The 23,139-nt window shown below is 60.9% G+C and overlaps 1 protein-coding gene across 1 annotated transcript; it reads left to right on the top strand.

The window, feature by feature from the left end:
- Window positions 1-223: 223 nt before the first annotated feature.
- On the top strand, window positions 224-22,964 carry SPRG_05384 (hypothetical protein; the record flags this gene model as incomplete). The annotated part of the gene is made up of 48 exons (XM_012344631.1): window positions 224-264; window positions 316-474; window positions 513-948; window positions 996-1,047; window positions 1,097-1,138; window positions 1,198-1,499; window positions 1,523-1,720; window positions 1,773-1,878; window positions 1,928-2,396; window positions 2,442-2,529; window positions 2,578-3,364; window positions 3,413-4,935; window positions 4,984-5,769; window positions 5,829-6,745; window positions 6,808-7,725; window positions 8,196-8,370; window positions 8,421-8,446; window positions 8,612-8,846; window positions 8,900-10,869; window positions 10,944-11,409; window positions 11,457-11,537; window positions 11,584-11,755; window positions 11,808-12,082; window positions 12,129-12,360; window positions 12,407-12,471; window positions 12,514-14,151; window positions 14,199-14,301; window positions 14,348-14,682; window positions 14,725-15,037; window positions 15,084-15,276; window positions 15,327-16,204; window positions 16,250-16,642; window positions 16,712-16,831; window positions 17,150-18,198; window positions 18,245-18,749; window positions 18,799-19,232; window positions 19,279-19,988; window positions 20,033-20,065; window positions 20,116-20,440; window positions 20,486-20,624; window positions 20,676-21,189; window positions 21,241-21,812; window positions 21,865-22,085; window positions 22,127-22,169; window positions 22,221-22,263; window positions 22,310-22,387; window positions 22,431-22,534; window positions 22,585-22,964. 48 exons carry the CDS (start codon window positions 224-226, stop codon window positions 22,962-22,964), a joined length of 19,644 nt encoding a protein of 6,547 aa, XP_012200021.1.
- Window positions 22,965-23,139: the final 175 nt, after the last annotated feature.

Raw genomic sequence — 23,139 nt, 5'->3', positions numbered from 1 at the left:
TATGCTCTTGCCGTCTGCGGTCGCCACGTCACCCGTCCTACCGTGGTACGCCACGTGAACGACGCCATCGACCGCAGCGGAGCATACAGCGGGTCATAGTTGCAGCACACTTTTAGTCGTGTTGGCGCCGCTATGTAAACGGTGTACGAGGCCTCTGATTGGTCGTCTTATCTTTATTATATCGAAGGATCCTGTCGCTTGGATTAGAACCTTTCCAGCGCGAATGGCCCGACTCGCGCACGTCGCGGCCGCCGTGCTTGCGTTGTGCTCCACTGTAGTCGCCTACGCTTTGTCTTCTTCTTCCTACACTGGCAGCAGCGCTTCGTCGTCCTACTACTCGTACGCTGGCAGCGGCTCCACGTACGAAGGCGACGTGATCACGGCGCCGGGGGCCTACGCGCTGCCGTCGCAGTACGCCAACGCGACGCCCATGGCACTTCTCGACGTCGGCGGCGGCCACATGACCTTTCATTGGTACTTGCAGACAGCTTGCTGATGCTGACACGCAGTAGGTTTACGCCGGCGACGATCGACTCGATGTACCTCGTGTACGTCAATGGGTCGCTCACGGGGCATGCGTTCGGTATCACAAACGACTACACGCTCGAAGGCCTTGTCTGCGACACGACGTACGTCGTGGTCGTTGTCGATGTAGTGAACGCCAACTTGGTCAACGTCCTCTTGGCCGCGACGACGGTAGCGACGGCACCGGCGACGCCACCATCCCCCGTCGCGGTGCATGTCGACAGCGGGTACGTCAACATTAGTATTCGGTACCCCAAGGACACGGGTGGGCGTCCGATCGAATCGATGGTGGAAATCATCGCCGACGCCGTCGACCGCGATCCGTTCGTGCCCGTGTTTACGCAATTTGGGCCGCAATCTGCGACTTTGTACAAGTTGGTTGCCAACACCGAGTACTTTATCTCGGTGCGCTTGAAAACACCGGTAACTGGACAAGTCCGACGAGCTATCCACTTGTCGTGACGACGAAGGACGTCACGTACCCGAGCTTGTGCCCGATGCCGGTGCTTGTGGCCGCCACCGGTGCGTGTTTCAGACGACCTTTGATTTCTTATAGTATTCTAATTGGTAGCGGGTCTCGTGCAACTGCGCTTAACGCCGCCGCTCGACACGGGTATGCACTCTTTAGCCTGAGCGCATCAAGTACTAGGGAGCGCTATCGGGTCGTTCTAGGCGGATCGGATATCTTTGGCTACCATATCTACGTCGGCGTCAACGGTACCATGGTGAACGCCGCGTTTACGTCGACGACTGAGGCTTATCTGTACGAATCGGCACCGGGCGAAGCGTGGGTGCCAGAGATAACGTACGATATTCAAGTCATCGCGATGAACGAGCTCGCGCTCTGTCCGAGTGACAACGCGGCACGGAGGAGTGACGCGCTTCGCGTCACGATCCCGCCCGCTCAAGTGCCCAGCAGTCGGTACCTCGACGCGTATCTTGTGTCGGCCGAGGCATCCCGCCTCACGCTGCAAGTCTTTTGCCCAATGACATGCAGGGCGCGACGCCTCTCGGCGTGTACGTCACAACCTCGGCCCCCGTCGGCGGCGCCACCACGGTGTTTTTCCCGACGACCGGTGCCGTCGTGGCCACGATCGCCGGGCTCAACGCATCGACGACGTATGCGGTTGCTCTGCAACTGCTAACGAGCCTCGGCAACACAACCGAGCGCAGCAATGTGCTCCAGGCCACGACCGTGCAAGGAGTACACAGTGTAGCATTTTGAGTGGGTGTTGACAACGGAGTAGGGGTTGCCGGCGACGCCGGCGCAAACAACAATTCTGAACGTCACGGCAAGCACGGCGACGGTTGCCTGGGTGTATGCCAGTGATACCGGTGGCGGGGCCCTCACTGGTAACGCGCGACAACACAAAATGCCACTTACACGAGTGATGCAACGTAGAATACCAAGTACAAGTGAATGCGAGCCGCACGTCGGTATCGCCAACGTGGCTGCCGCTTCCACCTAGTCCCGTGGCGACGATTTCGGGTCTGGCGGCCAACACAACGTACCGAGTGGCGATCCAGGTTCGAAACATCTTTGGGTTGGTGTCACCTGCAGCGTTTGTGTTTTTGACGACGGCGAACGCGACCGTACCCGGACCTCCGTCCGGCATTGCAATTGCGTCCATCTCGAGCACCGCCCTTCAGCTCACATGGCGTCCACCCGAGGACACGGGGGGTCGCAGTGACGCGCTGATATACACCGCAACCGTACTAACGAACGACAACGTTATTGGCTCGTGCAACAGCAACTCGCTGCACTGCACCTTGTACGAGCTTCAGCCGTCGACGTACTTTACCGTAACCGTGGTGGCCTCGAATGCATTCGGTGCTGGTGCGGCGTCGGCGCCCATTACTGTGCTCACGAGGTACTGTCCCTTGCGCTATACATTTTAGTTGTAACCCAGTGCTAGTGCGGTGACGCCACCGAGCGCCGTGCTCAACCTCACCACCACCGTCGAGTCAGGCGGCGTCATCACCGTGGTCTGGAATATTCCCTTGGTGCGTCGACGTATATCCATACAAGTTGATGTCAACATGTCGTCTTAGGACTCGGGCGACGGTTCAACGACGCTTCAGTACACGGTTGCACGCAACGGCGTGGTCGTCGGCTCCGTGTCGGGCGCGACGACCTATACCGACTGCGGCGGCATTCGCGCCGGGGCCACGTACGAGTACGCGGTAATGGCTCTCAACTCTGTGGGCGCGGGACCCTCCGCATCGACGACGACAGTGGCGTCGGTGATGCAGCCACCGATGACGCCATCGGTATCCTGGACCCGCGCCCAGGCAACGGGGCTAACTTTCGCGTTTGCGCTGTCTTGCGACACTGGCGGCACCAACGTCTTGTGGAACCATGCTATCTGGTATCCTCTCGGCGCGCCGATGCCGTTGTCGCCGATGCTCGCGATCCCATCGACGGCGTCAAGCTTTGCCATCGCAGGTCTCACACCATCAGTGACGTACACTGTCGTCGTCTGGACGAGCAACTACGCCGGGAAAAGCAATCTCACGATGGTAACGGCAACCACGACGACGGGACTGCCGGGGCTTCCGAGTGTTGCCCTCCTCACTGCGTCCTCGTACACGCTGAGCCTCTCTCTATGGCCCCCGACCAACTTTACCGAAGACGTGTGGCAGTTTCAAGCGACCTTGTCGCTCGCGGGTCGTGTCGTCCGCAATACGACGGTGCAAGGATCAGCGGCCAGCACGACCGTGTGGTCGCTCAGCAACCTCGACGCTGCGACGACGTACGACGTGGCGCTGCAGGTGGTCACGCCCCAAGGCGTCAGCCCCGTGGCGACAGCTCAGTATGCAACGCTACTCGACCTGCCAGGTTCGTACCCCACGTCACAAGCGGCATTGAAAATTGAGATCAAAATAGGCGTGGCCTCGTTTACGATGCCGGCGGTCTTCTTGACGGACGGCAGCAACAGCACGACCCTGACGCTCGAGCGACTGTACGGGGCCCGCGGGCAACTCGTTGTGCCGCTCACGGTGGCAACCGCACCTGCTGGACGGTACCTCGTGTGCAATTCGACAGGCTCGGCCACGATGTGCACGTTTTCGGCCACGGCCGCGACGACACCGTCGATCACGTTTGGCGCTGGGAACGTGACGCATACTTTGACGCTGGAGACGTGGAACAGTCTCGTGGTCACCGACGTACCGCACTTGATCAACATTACGCTGCCGCCCGCTGCGAATGCATCGACGACAGCGACCGTGTACCTCTACGGGTCCCCAGGATCGATCCAAGCGCCGGCCACCGTCGTTCTGTACGAAAACGTGTCGACTGCGTCGATCGTTTTGACTCGTGTCGGCGGCGTGAGTGGCTTCCTCAATGCTACGGTAGCTCCCGTCAATGGCACTGCGACGGTTGGGGTCGACGTCGGCGCACCACCAACGTCGGTGAACCTTGCCCCAGGTCAAACCACGGGTGTGATTTCTCTGACCAACATCACGCGAAGTCTACAGTACAACCCCAACGGACGAAAGCTCCAACTTGCGCTGCGCCAGGTGCCGGTAGGCAACGTGCCACCAGCGCCTGCCATCGTCGTCAATATTTTTATATTTGACGACCCGAGCGTCGTCAAAGTGCCGATGCTGTGTGGCACGGTGGTGTTGACGCAAGCCACAGGCACGACGCTGACGCTGCAGTGGTTGCCGCCTGCAGCCGGCGTCACGCCCACGAGCGTCTACCGTATCTTTGTCGCTGGCATAGTGGGCACCGCTGTTCAGTCGCCGACCATTCTCACGTCTTCGAGGCCGGGGGTTGTCGTGTACAACTTAGCGCCGTCGTCCAACTACGTAGTGCAGGTGGCACTGGCCAACGCGGCAGGCGCCGGACCGGCAACACCGGCGCAGATGTTTTCCACAACGCCCCCGACACCGGCGAGCACGCCACAAAACGCGACTGCGGTCAACATTGGCGGTGGTGTAGCGACGCTGACGTGGGCGCCACCCAATGACACGGGCGGCTACGCCATCTCGGGCTACGTCGTGTCGGCACCGAGGCTTCCGACCATGACACTGCCCGTGACGAAGACGTACACTGCGTACAATCTCTCGGCTCTCACAAGCTATACGTTTGCCATCAGCGCGGTCACGGCGCCCCACATGCCCACGGGTATGCCTGTGTTTGTACATGTCATGACGACAGCGATGGAATTGCCGTCGACGCCACCCCCACCGATCTATCGCAACGCCACGGGCGGTGCGCTGTCGTTCGCATTGATTTTGCCGCTAAACATGGGCGGCGGCCCTGTTCTCGACGCTTCGCTATATTTGACGTCGGGCGGTGCGTCGCCGGTGCGCGCGTGCTCGGGTCTCCAGCTCTCGTGCACAGTGTACGGTTTGGCGTTCAATACCGCATATACCGTCTACACAGTGGTGACAAACGCTCAGGTACAGCGCTCGTTGCAGACACGACGCTCATAGGCAACATGTGTGTAGGGCCCGAGCCTGCCGAGCAGCTCCCAGATGGTATCGACGGCTCCGATCATGTCCTTGCCGAGTGCGCCGGCGACACCCGTGCTTGTCCGGGTGTCGGGCGGCACTGTCTGGCTCAGTTGGACGCCGCCAAGTGACTTTGGCGGCACGCCGCTGCTTACGGGGTATCAAGTGCTCATGCGCGCCAACATCGTGTCAGTGTTTGGTATCGTCCAGTGGACCGCGTCGACGGTCGTTGCGGACGTCGCTCTGTCCAATGCTGTCCCGCCCGTGTCCCAAATCAACCTTACGGGCTTGACCAACGACACGCTCTACGCTTTTTCTGTCGTGGCGCTCAACCCTGTGTCGGCCTGTCGCAGCAATGCTGCCTACATGCCGAGTCCAGAGCTGTTGGTGCGCACACTGGACCCCACGGCACCGACGCCACCAACGTCCATTGTCCAAGTGAGCGCAACAGGAGGCGCCGTGACGATTGCGTGGAGTCGGCCCGCCGACAATGGAGGCTCCCCAGTGACAAACTACACAGTTGTCCGCCTCATCAATTCGTCGACGGTCGTCGTGGCAGCGCTTCCAGCGACGCTTCAAAGCTACCAGGTGGTTGGACTCGCACCGTCGACGGCATACATATTTCAGGTCGCCGCCGTCAACATCGTCGGCACGAGTGGCTATAGCGATTCTCTACAAGCGACAACGAGCGCACCGACACCACCGACGCCGCCACAGAGCTTGCAAGTCACAGCGATCGGAGGCGGGCTCGTCGCGTTGGCGTGGCAGCCCCCAACGACGCTGGTGGCCAAGTGCTTGTGGGCTACAAAGTCTACCGAGACGCTGTTCTCATCGCTGGACAGCTTACCACAGCGTTCTTCACGGACGTCCACGGTCTCTCCAACGGCACGACGTACACGTACTCGGTGTCGGCTTTAAACGCGCAATTTGAAGGCGGCGAAGCTGCGGTGTCGGCGTCAACGCTGGCAACACCAGACGTGCCGCAACCCCCCGTCGTATCTGTGCTGGTTGTCACGGGCGGTATGCTCCTGGTACAAGTGCAACCTCCGGAAAACCTTGGTGGTCAACCGCTGCGCGCGCTCTCGGTGCAAGTCGTCGCGACCACGTCGGGCGTGGTCGCGAACGTGACGACGACGGAGACCAACTCGTCGTTCTACGGTCTGAGCGCCGCGACAAGCTACGATATCGTTTCGAGCGTAAGCACGAGCGCCGGGTCGAGCGCGCCGTCGACGGTTCGGACGACAACACTATCGCTGTCGGTTCCGTCCATGCCGTTGGAACCGCAGCAGCAGGTCGTGCGTGGCGGCAGTGTAGATCTCTGGCTCCGCCTCCCGCTCGACCGTGGCGGTGGTAGCGTCGATATGCATGTATATCAGCTCAGCTCCACGGGCTCGCTGGTCACTCACGTCTACAAGAATACGACGCAAGCATTGATGGTCACGATCCCGGGGCTTCTTGCCGAGAGTCTGTATCAGTTTTGGACGACCGCGATCAATGCCGCGGGTGAAAGCGTGCACAGTCCCGTGCTCAACGTAATGACACCGGCCGTGTCCGCTCCGGGGCTTGTGACGGGAATTACGGCGCCATCCAAGTCGTATCGCACGATTTCGCTGTCGTGGGCGGTCCCGGCGGACACGGGCGGTGACGTCGGTGGGATTCTCGGCTACAACGTTACTGTCTCGTCGGACGCTGGTCTGCTACAAAGCCTCTCGACGTCGACGCCTTCGATTCGGATTGACGGTCTCGTTGCAGCCACGACGTATTCGGTTCAGGTTGCCGCTGAAAACATTGTGTCTTTGGCGCGTGGTCGGCGCCCGTGAGCTTTACAACTGACGACGCCAACCCGGGCGCGCTCCAGATGGCGTCCGTCACGATATCGGTGCGGGAAGACCAGGGTACGGTCACGATAACGGTGCTTCGGACGAACGGGGCAGCTGGTGACGTCAGCTGCAACGTGACCGTGACGCCAGTCACGGCGCTTCTCGACATCGACTTTGCTCTGCCGAGCACGACGTCCGTCGAGTTTCCCGACGGCATCACGTCCCAGTCGTTCTCGGTTCCGATCTTCCACAACACGGTGTACAACGACCTCGCCAGCTTTATGGTGACGCTCACAGACATGACTTCGGCGACGGGCAGCATCGGCGCGAATGCATCGTGCACCGTATACCTTCTCGACGCGGGAGACGACGGCGAGGTCGCCTTTCTGTCGTCAGTCTATACGCTCAACGAAAATGCCACCAACTTTGAGCTGGCGCTCGTGCGCACCGGTGGCTTTAGCCGCGCCGTCACCGTCACCGCTTCGGTCCTCGGCGACCCGATGGTATCGTTCGGGACACCGACGGTCGTTTTTGAAGATGGTCAGACGTCTGCGATGCTCGTGGTGCGAGGGATTCCCAACGACATCTACGATATGCCGTACCGAGAGACTACTATCCAACTGCAGATCGGTGCCGGCAGCTTGGGACGACTGGGGTCGCTCGCAGTGGCCTCGTTGCGGCTGCTGGACGAAGGCGACGTCTCGGGTGCGAACGACACGGGGCTGCCACCAGTGCTCGTGAACGCCACCGGTGGTCTCCTCACAGTCGCCGTGCAGGCTCCATTCCACACGGGCGGTGCAAGCCAATCCATATCCTACTACGCCTTGACGACGTACCAGCTACCGAGCATGGCTATTCTTGACGCGCAGAACCAGACGACACCGACGTTTTTCGTCGGCGGTCTGAGGGCGCAAACCTCGTACGCTGTCTCGAGTGCCATGTGGAACACTGCGGGGTTTCCATCAATGGGGGCGTCAACGGTATTTTCGACCAACTTTACGACGGGACCCGTATCGTTGCCAGGACCAGCACGGAACATCACGACGACGACTCGAACCGGTGGTACCACAACCGTGTGTTGGTCACCGCCCTTCGACTCGGGGGGTGCTCCAAGCACAGGCAGCCGCATCCTCGATGCCTCAAGCGTCATACTCATTGATAATGCACGGGACCCATCGTCCTGCGCGATCCTTGCCGGACTCAACTGGACCGCCAACTCGAACTATTCGGTCGCAGTTCAGCTACTGAATGAGGCAGGTGCAGGGGTGCCTGCCTCGATCGATGTCTCCACGGGCAACGTCTCTCGGCCTGCCGGGCTACTGCCTGCGACGACGCCCGCTGTCGGCCCGGACATTTTGCTAGTGGCCTTTCCACTACCGGGTGATACAGGGGGCTCCCGATTCAAAACTACTCGCTGTACATCAACGTGACAAACAGTACTGTCGCGACAACAGAGACAACGACCGTGCTCACGCAGTTTAAATCGGTCGAGGACACGATCGTGGTGACCGGACTGACGGCGCTTACGTGGTACCAGCTGTTGTACACGGTCACCAACGCCAATGTGAGCCTCTCTACATATCTCGCCGGGTCTCATTGACTCTCTATGCCCAGGGGACAAGCGATCTCAGCCCGCCGAAGTACGTGCGAACCAGCGTTCCATCGATCCCAACAACGCCACATGCCTTCACTCTCGACCCGACGCAGTTGCAGTCAGGCGGATGTCTCTCTGTCAAGTGGGCGCAACCAATTTCATCCGGAGGCCTTGCGTTGGTCGAGTACCGAGTGCTCATCAGTACTGACAGCGCGAAGAACTTTAGCGTCGGCGCCGTCGTACCATTCCCAGCGCTCAGCACGACCATCTGCGGGCTGACGCAAAACACAACGTATACGTTCAAGGTCATTGCGTACAACAGTGCTTCGTACTGCTACGGAAGCGTCGACAAGCTCGAGGCAAGTCTACCCGTGACAGCTACGACGTCGCTCGCGACACTGCCGCTGAACCAGTCGGCGCCGCTCCTTCAAGAGGCCACGGGTGGCGTCCTGCATCTCGTGTGGGCGCCGCCAATGGACACGGGGGGATTCCAATCCAGACGTATCTCTTGTATCAAGTGACCTCGTCGGGACCAATCTTACTTGCCAACACCAGCGACAAGAGTCATGTCGCCTACGGGCTCGCTCAAAGCACATCGTATCAGTTTCAACTCGTGGCGCAAAATGCCGTGGGTCTTAGTGCCCCGAGCCCTATCGCCGTCGTCGCGACGACATCGACGACAGCACCAACCGCACCAAGGAACCTTCGTGTCACCAACACGACGGGCGGCGCCGTAACACTTGCGTGGGATCCAGTGCTCGACACCGGGGGGCAGCCTGTAAACGTGTATTTTGTATATCGCAACGGCGCGCGCATCGGCCAAGCCACGGCGGCACTGACCTACATCGACGCCGGCGGCCTCACTGCGTCGACGACGTACTCGTACATCGTCGTTGGCTTCAACGGACTTCAATATGGCGACCAAAGCAGCGCTTTGACGGCGACAACATCAACGCCGACGGTGCCATCCCCCTGCACGGCGTTCAACGTTGCGCTCTTGGGCGGCGAGGTGTCAGTCAACTGGTCGCCCGGCGCCGACACGGGAGGCGTGCCAGTGCTGAGCTACCTCGCGACGCTGATGCTCAACAATGCGACAATCAAAGCCGTGGTCACGGCGACACCGACCTTCCATGCCAACTTTCTCTTGTCGCGAACCAATTACACCTTGTCGGTGCAGGCTGTGAATCAAGTCGGTGCCAGTGCGAATGCGTCCGTACCGACGCCAACGACGCAGCTCAGCGTGCCTGGGGACATATCGACACCGCCGGTACTCGTGTCAGCGTTCGGCGGCAACGCCACTTTCCTTATGACAGTACCGCTCAACACGGGTGGCGGCGCGCAGCTGTCGTTTGTATTGTACCAAGGGAATCGAGCCGCGGCTCAAGTGAGCGCTCTCGACGGCTCGGCCAACGCAACGGCATACGGTCTCAACGCGTCAACGGCCTACACGTTTACGTACGCTTGCTTCAACAGTCTCGGCCTCGGTGGCCGAAGCCCATCTCTCTCGGCCACGACGCTGGTGGCGAATGCGCCTGGGCCTATCGCGCTCGCGCCGCGCATCACCGCTGTGACTTCTCGCACCATCAGTTGCGCGTGGCAAGCGCCGTTGGACACGGGGGGCTCAGTGTTGCTCGTGTACGAACTACGGGCGGTGGGTCCGTCCGGCGCGCCAAACGCCTCTGCTATCCAGCAAGGCGCTCTCGCACTAACGCTCTCGGGCCTGCAATATGACACCGCCTACACGGTGCAAGCCCGCGCGTGGTCGACCAATCAAACCGCCTCGGGGCCGTGGTCGCCCCCCGTGACCGTGTCAACAGCGTCGGGCTCGCCTGGTGTCTTCTCCCTCAACGCCTCCGCAGTGTCTGTGATCAAGAACGCAACCGTGCTTTCCGTCGTCCTGCGGCGCGCTGTCGGCACCATCGGTGACGTCACCGTTGCCATCCAAGCACCCAATACAGCGCACCTTGGGTCACAGTTTGTGCTGAACGCAAGCCGTCCAACGCAGTCGACGCTCGTCGTGGCCGTTCCCGATGGCACGGCGTCGGTGGTTGTTCCCATCGGCATCCTCAATGATGGTATCTATCGCGCCGTGCCGTCGACATTTGTGTTGCAGCTGGTCAGCGCCACGGGCGGCGCCTCGATCGGTGCCAACAATGCCACGATGACTGTGACGCTGCTGGACGCAGGCAACGCCGGGAAGGTGCGCTTTGCCGCCTCCTATTACGACGTCGCCGATACCGTGGGCACGGTTTCAATCCCGGTGCTGCGCTACAGCGGTGCTAGCACATCGATCCAGGTGTTGGCGAAAACGGCGACTAATGATTCCAACCCCAATGTCGCTGCACCAGGTATCAACTACCGCCTCCCGACGACACCGCTCGAATTTGGCGACAACCAACTCACGCCGACGCTGCTGAACATTACAATTCGCAACACCAAGATCTACAGCTATCCGAGCCTCGGTTTACGGTTGCTCTCAGCATGTACGCTGGTGGCGCTGTGCTGGGTGACATCCAGCAGGTGTTTATCACCATCAACAACAGAAATGCGAGCTCCGCGCCCAGTGCCCCGCCGGCGCCTTCGGTCGTGATGGTGACGGGTGGCGCTGTACAGCTGCACGTCCAGCTACCTATCAACCGAGGCAGCGCCGTGGCCACCATCTCAAAGTTCTCGGTGACGACGACCAACGTACTGACGCGCGTGTCAACGACCACCGTCGTGCCGTATCTCGGCAGTCCCAGTGTCTGGATCGGCGGTCTCCAGGCCAATGCGACTTATACACTCAGCCTCGCTGCCGCGCAGTCGGCGTACATTGGCTACGGTCCGCCGAGTCCGAACGTCACCTTCACGACCGGCGCGCCGTCGCTGGCCACGGCACCGATGAACGTAGCGGTGGCGTCGGCGACGGGCGGTGCACTCACACTGCAGTGGGATCTGCCTCTCGACGCAGGTGGCGTTCCGATTCTCAGCTACCGCGTGCGGTGGACCGATGCCTCCAACGCGGTGCAGGTAGCGACACGAAGTGCTCTCGCAATGTGTACCATTGACGTTGATAGGTTGCCGAGACGGGCAACGCCGCTCGAACGTTTGCCATCACGGGCTTGGTGGCCAGCCGAGCGTACCCCATTCAGATTCAGGTACAACCAAGGCCAATCGATGACAAGCCTCAAAGGTCGTTGGTAGTGCTACAACGCCGTCCCGATCGCGCTGACGCAAGGCTGGGGACCCTATAGCGCAGTGGCGTCGTTGAGCACAACCAATGCATCGCTGCCAGGGACGCCGGTTCTCTCGTCAACGCCGACGGCAACCACCGGTGGTAGCATTACCGTGACGTGGAGTCCGCCGCTGGACACGGGTACGCGAGATTCGGATCTTCGTTTGCTCTGACGCTGTTGGTATGCATACAGGTGGCGCACCAATTCTAGGCTACCACGTTTTTTTCAAGACAGCGTCCGCGTCGAGCTTTGCGCAAGCCAACGGGGCGGGGATCGTCACCCAAACGCGCTTTGCCGTGGCTCCGCTTACCGCGTCCACCAGCTACTCGTTTTTGGTTGTCGCCGAAAACGCCGCGGGGCCGGTGCTGCTGCCGGGGGTGTTCAATGTGAGTGCCACGGCGACATCGGTCGCGACGTCGATGGACTGCCGCCAAGTGCTCACCCCGGGCAATGCAATTCTACTCGGGGTTTGCAAATGGTATTGATGGAGGGACGCACTCACACGCCATGTAGCCGTCACTCTTCACCGTCGGTGGCGCCGTCACAAGCTCGTTGTTCACTGTGACGCAAGCCAACGCCTACGCGACGCAGCTTCGAGTACCAGCCTACCGAGTTGGTGCACCAAGCAATGTTATCACTGCCGCGACGACATATCCGACCAATCCCGGTGTGGCACCCGCACCGGTGCTGACGCACGTCACGGGCGGCGCCATGTATGCCACTGCCTCGTCCCCTGCCGACACCGGTCTCGCATACTCTTGCACGTGCTTCTTTTTCTAACAGCATCCTAGGTGGTATTCCAGTCACGGGCTTTCAAGTTCTCTTGATCAACATTGCCAACGGAACCAACACCACGGTTGGTACCGTCGTTTGCTTCACGACTGACGGTGGTGCTTAGTTGAATGCATCGGCCGTCGGTACACTTGTCCGGTCATCGCCATCAGCGCTACAGGCGACGGCACCGATTCGTATTCAAAACCTCAGTCCAACGTCGCTGTACGCCGTGGCAGTTGTCGCTGTGAACGCGGTGTCTGGCTGCAGCAGCTACGCCCCAGAGTTTGGCAGTGCGACATCCTTCACGACAACGTCCATGTCAACGCCTGGTCCACCCGAGGACCTCGGCGTCGTCTTGGCCACCGGCGCGGGGCTTTCGATGGTTTGGAGCCCGCCGTTTGATACGGGTGGGGCGTCCATCGACTCGTATACGCTTCAGATGCAAGACGCGCCGACAAGCAACTGGACGTCCGTGTACACCGGACCAACTCCGGCGTACCGCATGGCCGGGCTTGAGACGTCGACGACGTCCGGCTGGCGCCTGCGCGCGACGAACGCGGTCAACACGTCGCTGTGGTCGACGCCGTGGAACTTTTCGACGACGGGACCCAGCGTCCCTGGTCCCTGCATAGCGCCGTACAACGTCACAACGACCGGTGGCCGCCTCGAAGTTGCGTGGGCACCGCCTGCGGACAACGGCGGCGCCCCAATTTTGTCGTATCTCATCGCGCACGACAACGGCGCCGGTGGACCGTTCACGTGGTTTGCAGTGTCCGACCCATTTTACATCGCGTACGGGCTCAGCGCTCTCACAACGTACCGGTTCAAAGTGCTGGCAAAAAACATGATTGGGTCTGGCGAGCAGTCGCCTATCGCATTCTTGACCTCGGGTCGGCTGTCGTCGCCACAGTTGCCAGCCATGCCAACCGTCGTAGCGACCACGGGAGGTGCCGTGAGCCTCCAGCTTAGCCCACCTCTTGATCTTGGTGGCGTCGATCCTGCCACGCTCATGTACAGGGTGTTTGCCAACGGCCAGAACGTCATCAACGTCACGTACGCGCAGGTCCTTGCGAGTCAAGCAACGACGCCGTCTTCGCCAGCCACGTCTCGTCGGCTCACGGCGGCGTCGCCGTCGAGTAGTGTCGTCGTTGCGGGTCTGGATCCGAATACTGTGTATCAGTTTGGTGTGGCTGTAGTGACACCGGTTGGGACGAGTGCCCCGTCTGCTCTTAACGCGGCCGTCACGCAGCTACCAACTGCTCCTATCGCACCGGCAGTGCCTGTGCTCGTTGTTGCCTATGGTGGCTCTCTTCAACTGTCATGGTTGTCGCCGGTCGACGAAGGCGGCTCACCCGTGACGTCATTTGCTCTGGTACAGCTACCCAATACGACCGTGTGTGAGGGCTTGATCTGGACATGCATCGTACCCAACCTCGCGCCCAACACGGCATACTCGTTCTACGTCGTTGCTGCCAACGCCGTCGGATCCTCCCCTTCGAGTCCGGTCCTTTCAACCAAGACGCTGCTCTCTGTCAAACCTACGGCGCCGCGCAACGCCGTGGTCCTTAGCGTTGCGCCCGCCGGTACGAGTGCGCTCGTCGCGTGGGATCCACCGATGGACCTCGGGGGCCTCGCGCTTTCCAACTACCGAGTGGCCTACACAAACGTCAACTCGGGCCTTGGCCAAACAGTCGTCGCGGGCTCGAATCTCAATGCGACGTTGGTGGGGTTGAGCACCGGGACGATATACAGTGTGACCCTGGTACGACGACTTTTCGGTCCTTCGATTCTCATCCCCACCACGTGTAGACGGCCGTCAACATTCAACTGGACGAGAGCCCTTCCAGCTATAGCGTGTTGCTGACGACGCCCAGCGGTAACGGCGCGCCGACTGCGCCCACGATCGCCTGCGGTACCCGCCGATTCTTGCGTCGACAGTGTGTGACTATATTTTTTAGCATCGTCGACGAGTCTTGGACTTGTTTGGATGCCGGTGCAGGGCGCCGATCGCTACGCATTGTACCGTGGCGGCGCCTTGGTGGCGACCGTCTCGGCACCGCATTTTACAGACGCAAGCTTGACGCCGTCGACGGCCTACTCGTACACCCTCAAATCTGTCGACGCTCACGGCGCAGAGAGTGTCGGTGTCACCGCCTCATTGGCGACGACGGCCACGTCCGACAATATCTGCACCGCCGCCTATGGCTACGTCACGCAAAATGCCTACGGTAACAACCAAGCGACGCAATGGACCATTGCGCCGTCGGTCGTATTTGCCAATCTTCGCCTCGAGGTAACAGTTTGCGCTTTTTCTCACCCTCAACGCAAAGTTTAGGTGCTCCGGTTCGACACTGAGTGCGACCACGACGTCGTCCGTATCGAGCAATTCCCTTTCGACGGGTCGCGTGTGCTCTGGTCCGGTGGCTGCACGCGCCTTCGTTCGTTCTCCATCTGGAGCGACGGCACGCTGCCTGTGCGTATCACCTTGCGATCGGATGCTTCAGTCACAAAGTCGGGCTTTACGATCCGGTACATTGCCAGCACCGACGCCCCATTGGCGACGGCCGGTACATGCCCGACGACCGCCGGTGCCATTTGCTCCGAGCACGGTCGTTGCAGGACGGACGGCACGTGCCGTTGCAACCTCGGTACGCTCTTTGTTAGTGATGAAATCAAAATGACGTGGCGATGTAGGGTTCACGGGGGAGGACTGCAGCAATCGCCTCGTGTGTTGTGTCGACCCTAACGTCTGCAACAACGACATTTGCCGGCTACCGTCGTCGCAAGTGTTGGTCGTCGATGCCACCGCCGGCGACGACGCTCTGGGCACGGGTGCAATGATGAACACGTCGGAAGTCGCAGGCACCGCAGCCAAGCCGTTTGCAACGTTCGCGCCCTTCTCAACAATGCAACGCTCACTAAGAACAACTTGTGTAGGCTCGCGCGGGCACTTCAAGTCGCCACAAACGACACAACTGTGTTTGTGTACCCTGGCAACTATGGCGCGTCGAGTTGCGGCCACGTGCTCACCGAACGCCGCGTCACGATCACGTCCCTCCGAGGCTCGAATGTAACCATCTTGACGTGCACGGGCGCGTTTGGGCTCGACGTAACGCGGTGCACCCTGGCTGTGACCGGCGTGACGCTGGAGCGTGCAACGAGCGCTAGCCACGGCGCAGGACTTGCCGCGCACGGCTCGCTCATCACGTTTACGGACGTCGTGCTCCGAAACACCACAACGATGGGTAGTGGCGGCGGCGTCTACCTCGATGCCCAATCCGTCATGACGCTCAACAACTCGATCATCGCCAATGCCACCGCCCGCCTCGGCGGAGGCATCTACGTCCGAAATAGCCAGCTCTTTTTGGCCGGCGCTGTCATTACGACCAACGCTGCCGGGTACGGCGCTGGCATCTTTACCCAGGATACCGGCAGCATCGTCGGCGACTCGGCCAGTGTCCTCTCCCACAACACGGCGAGTGTGTGCGGTGGCGGCCTCGCGCTCAATGGTTCGTCCTCGGACTTGGCCGCGATCACCAACGTCCCCATCACGGCCAATGCAGCGGCCAATGGCGGTGGCGCCTGTGTCCTCGGCGGGTATGCCCAAATCGCGTGGGCAAGAACCATCGTGCTCGGCAACTTTGCGTCCAACAACGGTGGTGGCCTCTACTTGGCAGGTGATTTCGTCTTTAACAGCAGCGGGTCGACCTTCTCGAGCAACCACGCCCTCGGGTACGGGGGTGGCATGTACTTTCTGTCTGCCTCCGGAGCCATTCTTGCCGATGACGCACTTACCGTCGTCCAGAACCAAGCCCGTACGATTGAATCCGTGATCGATGGCATCTGATTGTCTCTTCTAGGCGCGGGGGGCGGGGTGTACACGGAAGACAGCAGGATCACGCTGACCAACCTCGAGGCGGCGCTCAATGTGGCGTCGGACAGCGGCGGTGGCATCATGGGCAATGCCTCGGGGCTGCAAATGCTCGGTGCCAACATCGTCGGCAATTCGGCGGCTGTCGCCGGTGGCGGCATGCACTTTGTGCGTGCGTCGGTCGTCACCACGTCCAACGTCGTTGTGGCCGACAACCGCGCGACCGACGGCGCCGGCGTCAGTTTGGACGCGTCGGCTCTCTCGGACGCTTTTCTCGTCGGCAACACAGCGATGCGCTACGGCGGCGGCGTTTTCTTGACAGCCGGTGCGACGCTGACCGGGTGCACCGTCCACGGATGTTCGGCTAGCGTCAATGGCGGCGGTGTGGCGACAGTGAACAGCCCCTCGAGCACAATGACGGGGGTTGCTGTGTCAGATTGCAGCAGCCTAGCAAGCGGCGGCGGTGTTGCGGTTTTGAGCAGCACGCTACAGCTGGCGCTATCGCCGATCATCAGCAACACGGCAGCGACGGACGGTGGCGGTCTGTTTATTGCTAACGGAGCTGTCACCGGTCAAGTCGATGTTAGCCAATGCCGAGCCGGTCGTGATGGCGGTGGCATCGCTGGTACGGGCGCGGTTCGTGTCGCGGGCGCCACGATTGCGGCGTGCACAGCATCCCGCGGCGGCGGCTTCGCCACTTTAAACGCGCAGCTCACGCTCGTCGACGCAATCATGTCAGATTGCACCGCCACCGACGTCGGTGGTGGTATTTATGCCAGCAGGAACAGCAGTGGCACGCTTCGAAACGTACGAGTGACGACCAGTAGAAGCGCCAACTCGGGTGGCGGACTTGCTCTGTCAAGCTCGACTCTGCACCACACGTCGCTAGTCATCACGGCGTGTATAAGCCAAGGCTACGGCGGTGGCGTGGCACTAGACGAGAGCGCGCTCCTTCCCGCAACCCCCACCGACGTCGCGCAGATCACAGACAATACGGCCATTGGCGGCGGCGGCAACGGCGCAATCACAGGAGCGTCCACGCTCGAGGCAGTCACCATGACGACGGGGTTTGCGGCGCTCGGTGGTGCATTGTATGTTTCAAATGCCACTGCGTCGCTGCAGCGTCTCACGCTGGATCAAAACACGGCGTCGACGACCGGCGGCGGCGCTTACATCGTGAATGCGACCGTGTCCGTGGCCGCCACCACGGTGTCCAACAACCACATCACCCCTGGTCTCTTGGGCGGCGGTCTCGTTCTCATCAACGCCGACGTATCCCACTCGTCGGTCGTCATTGCCTCGAACACGGCGTCCAAGTTTGGCGGACTCGCCCTCGGCGGCGTATCGCGCTTCGTCGGCGTGAGCGGCGCGTCAACCGTCACCAGCAACAACGTATGCATCGCGTCCGTGTGCGGCAACGGCGCCAACATTGGTATCCTCGAGGCTGCCAACGCGACCATCGCGGGGGTTGACGTCTCGGGCGGTCGTAGCTTCCACGGAGGCAGTCTGTACGTTGACGTCGCGGCGCGCTCTGCCGTGTCGCATGCTACGATACGCTACAGCGTCGCTGTAATTGGCGGCGCTCTGTACGCTGCCAAGCGATCGTCCTTATCGCTCACCGACGTGACACTGGCCCACAACAGGGCGACGCGCGGCGGCGGCGCGATCCGCATCGCGGGCGAAAGCAACGTCTTCCCGGAGGGCACGAGCGTTGTGACGGTCTCGAACGTAACGCTGTTCAACAACTCTGCGTCTGCGCAAGACGGTGGCGCAGTCTGGATCACGCGCACCAACTTGACCGGGACCGCCATGACGGCTTTCGACAACGCCGTCGGTGCGGGCAACGGCGGGGCCTTCTGCATCGATCTCGGTAGCAACGTCGCTCTTGACAGTAGCACCATCTCGAAGAGTCGCATCAACTCCAACTACAACGGCGCGGTACGCACATCGGCACTTATCCTTCGCATCCTTACTGTTTGTGTAGGCCTTCAACATTCAAGGTGGTAGTCATGTCGTCCTCTCCAACTCGCTTGTGTCCGGCTCTGTGATGGAGCCCGACAGCGTGGCCAGTCTCGGCGGCCTCTTGTACATCAAGGACGACCTCACCAGCGTAATCATCGAACACTCCACGTTGCAACTCGGTTATGCGCGCTCCGGCGGCGCCATCTACATCGACGGCGCGGCGCTGGCCGTCATCAATAGCACGGTCTCGAACTGCACCGCCACTGAGTTTGGTGGCGGTCTCTTTGTCACCAACGTCGCGGTCGTGACGATGACAGCGTCATTGCTTGAAAACTGCACCGCCAACTACAACGGTGGCGGGGTCAACCTCGACGGCGCGTCGCAGCTCGCACTGACAACGACCGTCGTCCGTCGAAACACGGCCCAGGACCAAGGCGGCGCCGTGTTCCTGGACATCGGGATCAACAACGCGCTGCGCGTCGAGTCGAGTTTGTTCGAGTTCAACCTTGCGAGCGGCCTCGGCTCGGGTACATCCCTTCCCCCACGTACGCTATAGAACCACTCGGTTTTGCGTAGCGCTCTTCGGGAGCCGCGACACGGCGACCACGATCCGCAACTCGACGTTCCGCGCCAACGGCGGCGTGACCATCTACGGCTACAACGAAGGCGGCGTCGTGTACTTTGAAACGTGCGCAGCGACGATTTCAGCGTCGCTCTTCGAGCGCAACGTCGCCTTTACCGGCGGCGCGCTCCAAATGTATAGCCAGGCGACGATCAACGTGGTTGACTGCGTCTTCCAGCACAACTTTGCCGCCACCGACGGCGGGGCCGTCGCCCAAGCCAACGGAACCCTCTTGCTGCACCAATGTCTCTTCTTCAACAACTCGGCGCTGGCGCTCGGTGGCGCGCTCTTCCTCGCCGACGCCGCCGCCGTCGCGTGGGACAATACGTCGATTGTCAGCAACAGCGCGGTGCGCGGCGGCGGCGTCTACCTCGGCGATGCGGCCTCGGTAGTACCTCCTACCGTTTGAAATCGAAGACAACGTGTGTATGTAGCTCGCCGCCACCGACGGGCTTCTTCGTAGCAACCATGCCAAGATGGGCGGCGGCGTCTACTCCACCGGTCAAGCGACCGTGGCTGTGGCCGGCGTCCAGATCGTCGACAACAACGCGTCATCAACTGGCGGCGGCTTTTACATGAACTCGACGTCGGGCGTCTCGCACACGTCACTGGCGTGCAGTGGCAACGCGGCGGCGCTCGGAAGCGATGTGTTCTGGCGCTACGACGAGGCGACACCGGTGTACGCCTGCGCCGGGTGCGCGTTTGCGGCAACTGCGTCGCTGGCAACGGACCCAATGAACATCACGACTGGGTGGTGGCCACCGAACGTCACCAGCGGCGTGCTAATGACGACCAATGCGTCCAACGTGGACCAAACTCTCTGGAATCCCAACGCCTCGACGACGCCGTGGCCCACGATATTAACCGTCGACTACTACGGCGCCCGAAGCGTCCTCGATGGGCAGACCACCTGCCGCTTGTACAAGGACCTGCGCGAAACGTATGCGATTGATTTTACCCCCGCGGGTCAGATCGCCGCGAGCGCTGGCTTTGTGACGTTTGCGCAGGCGCAGGTGGCGGCGACGGCCAAATCGTCGGCGTTCCATTTTGACGCAGCGTGCACGCTCTACAACGACCGTCAATTGGCCATCGACATTTACATTCAGGTCAACCCGTGCAACCCGGGGTACTCTCTCAACGCCGGGTACGACAACACCGGTGCTTGTTCTTGCGTTGACATGGTCCTAGAAAATGCATTCCGTGTCCCCAAGGCAGCTTTAGGTACGGTCCCGCGTCGTTCATAGCGAAGACTTACTGTGTATCCACTGTAGTTTGGACGGCATTAGCTGCCACCCGTGTCCGATGGGGGCCACGTGTCTCCAATCGACCGTCGTCGGCACCGGCGTCGCGTACACCGGTGTCGACTACCCGAGTACGCAACAAGGGTTCTTTCTCAACGACGCACCGGCGTCCAAGATGGGCGCACTCTGCGACGACGAATCGGCCTTTGCACGTGGCGACCCGTGCCCCGGCGGTACACCGGAGACGCGCCTCGAACGCATTCGCTCCTGCTTGAACGCGTCGACGTTCGAGTCGTACTGGCCGTCGGAGCGCATCTTTACGTGCTCGTCGGGCTACAACTTTTACACGTGCTCCGTACGCGCGACGGCGTGTGCCCCGGGGTCTGACCCGCTTCCGTAGGTGGCGTCGGCGTGCAAGGCCAACGTTGGCCACGCGTTCGTTAACAGCCCGGGCGCCAAATGCGCCGCCGGTTTCCGCAACGTGCTCTGCTCGTCGTGCGACCCGGGCTTCGAAAAGCTGGCCGACGGCTCGTGCACCGGTGCACAACCATGCCTTCGTGGCACCGCGGAGTCTCATTCATACTACGTAGTGTGCACTCCGGAAGCGTCGAGCGCCTTTTACGGCTACTTGCTGCTACCAGTGCTCTTCGTCGCGGCCGCCATCTCCGGGGCGTTCCTCTACCTCCGGGCAGGCACCGACAGCGTTCTCATGGCGCAGGCCAAAGCCGCCAAGGCCGACAAGCCGTTCGCGTACAGTCTCGCTGACTCGGACGCGCCGACGTACTTGGAACGCTTCGTGCTGCGCCCGGTCTCGGATCTCTGGAAGCGGGTGTCGCCGGGAAGGAAGCTCACGCTGCGCGCGACGCCGGCCAACCTGTTCCAGATCAAGCGCCTGCGCCCGCCGGCCGTGAGCGTCAACCCGGAAAAGTTCAAGATCCTCGTGAGCTTCTTCCAGATCTTTGCGAGCTTCAAGGACACGTACGACATCGAGTGGCCGTCCGACGTCGCGGTCTTCATGCAGTTTTTCCTCAAGTTCAACTTCAGCTTTCTCGCGATTCCCCACATTGACTGCGTCTGGCGCTACAACTTTTACGTCGACTTCGAGTCCGCTGCCGTTCTCATGTTGCGTTCTCATGGTGCCGTACTATGTTATAGGCTCACGCTCGGGATCACGGCGATTCTGTTTGTGCTCTTGTACGGCGCGTATCGCATCGGCGTACTTCTCTACCGACGCAAGCTGCACCGCGTCCCGCGCCACTGTCCGCGCTGCGGTCTCCCAAACTTCGATATCATCACCGAGACCGCGCATGTGGCCCCCCAGCCGCTCACGCGCTTGGAGCGACTCCACCGCCTCGTGTTTGAAAAGCACGCGGCCGCGCCGCTTCTGCCGACGTACGCTGCCACGCACACGCAGTGCCCGACGACCCACGTCCTCGAGTCGGAGGCGATCCGACGACAAGTGATTCGGACAAACTTGCGGCTCTGGCAGGCCCGGCTCCGGCTCCGGCTCAACTTTCAAACGTACTGCAACAAGTGCTGGAAGATCTTTTTCTGGCTCGCGCTCGTCTTTTACCCGGCCGTGAGCAAGAAGATCCTCGACCTCTTCAACTGCCTCGAGATCGGCGCCGGGTTTCACCTGGTCGCTGACATGGACTACCTCTGCTACAGCAGCGAGTGGTACCTTCGCGCCGCCGTCGGCGCCCTCGGCTGCGTCGGCTGGATCCTCGGTACGTACTGGAGTGATAGATTTTGTATGTATATATAAATAATCGGGGCTAGGGGTGCCGCTCACGTGCTTTCTCATCCTGCTACGCGAGCGCCACAACGGCGTTCGCGCCAAGATGAAGCAGCTCCGGGACGGCAAGCACGACCTCGCGCGCGCCAAGTGGATCGACGCCATGAAGATCGACTACGAGGCCAACGGTTTGCACTGGGACGAGCGCAACATGGCCTTTGCCGACGACCTCCTCTCGCGCTATATGATGAAGCGCAACCTCCGGGTACCACCGATCTCATGACAGCGGTGCGTCACGCCTCGTAGAACCCGAGCGTCGTCGCCGGCGTCGGCTTTATCTACCACGCCTGTACCTCCTGCGATAGTCCGACATTAAAACTGAACGACCCACGTGTTGTAGACAAGGATGAATTCTGGTTTTTCGAAATCGTCGACCTCGTCCGGTACGTTTATTTATGCAAGGAAGAAACGCTGAGCCGGTGGTCGCAGGAAGCTCTTTATGAACGGTGTCATCGTCTTCGTCGGGCAGGGCTCGATCGCCCAAGTCGTTGTCGGGCTCATCATCATGTACATACATGGTCTTCTCTTGCCATTGACAAGGGATGCCTAGCTTCATCTACATGTCCATCTTGCTCGCGGTCCAGCCGTACAAGGAAGGCTCCAACAACGCGGTCGCAGCGATGGCGCAGATGCAGCTCTTCGTCACGCTCTTCGGTACGATTTGAATTGTTTAAAATGCAAGAATCGATCGTCGGGCTCGGTAGCCGGCCTTCTCGTGCGCATGAACGTCGGCAACGCGCGGAGTCTCAACCTCGACCAAGTCGCCGCCATCATCGTCGTCTCCAACTGCACAACGATCTCGCTCATCCTCTTCGGCGTCCTCCTCGAGAAGGTCAAGGAGGCCCGCTTGCACCGGCGCATCTGTCGGCGCAAGTACCACGACGACGTCCGCTTCCACATCGAGCGCCTCTGGTGGCGCGCCACCTCCTTCGCGCTCGCCGACGCCTACTTGGCCAAAGTACGAACGACCGGCGCACCGCTGCCGTCGTTCCGCGTCGTCCTCGAACTCGCACGGCGGCAAAAAGCCATCATCGCCGTCGACAGTGTCACGACCGAAGTCCGCGACGCCGAGCCCGCCACGTAGCTGCTTCTGCATCTGTTCGTGTTGCACGCCACATCAATCATCCAACTATCAAACTATCAATGTATCAGTGTATCGATCTATTGGGCCCACATTTCATACGATGAGCCGTGCATGTCGTGGCCGATGCAGTCCCAACAACACCAAAAAAATATCGCTCCGAAAAACGTGGATCAAC

Source organism: Saprolegnia parasitica (genome assembly GCF_000151545.1).
Source record: "Saprolegnia parasitica CBS 223.65 unplaced genomic scaffold supercont2.19, whole genome shotgun sequence".
Lineage (NCBI taxonomy): Eukaryota > Oomycota > Saprolegniomycetes > Saprolegniales > Saprolegniaceae > Saprolegnia > Saprolegnia parasitica.
This window is presented reverse-complemented; position numbering and strand designations above follow the sequence as displayed.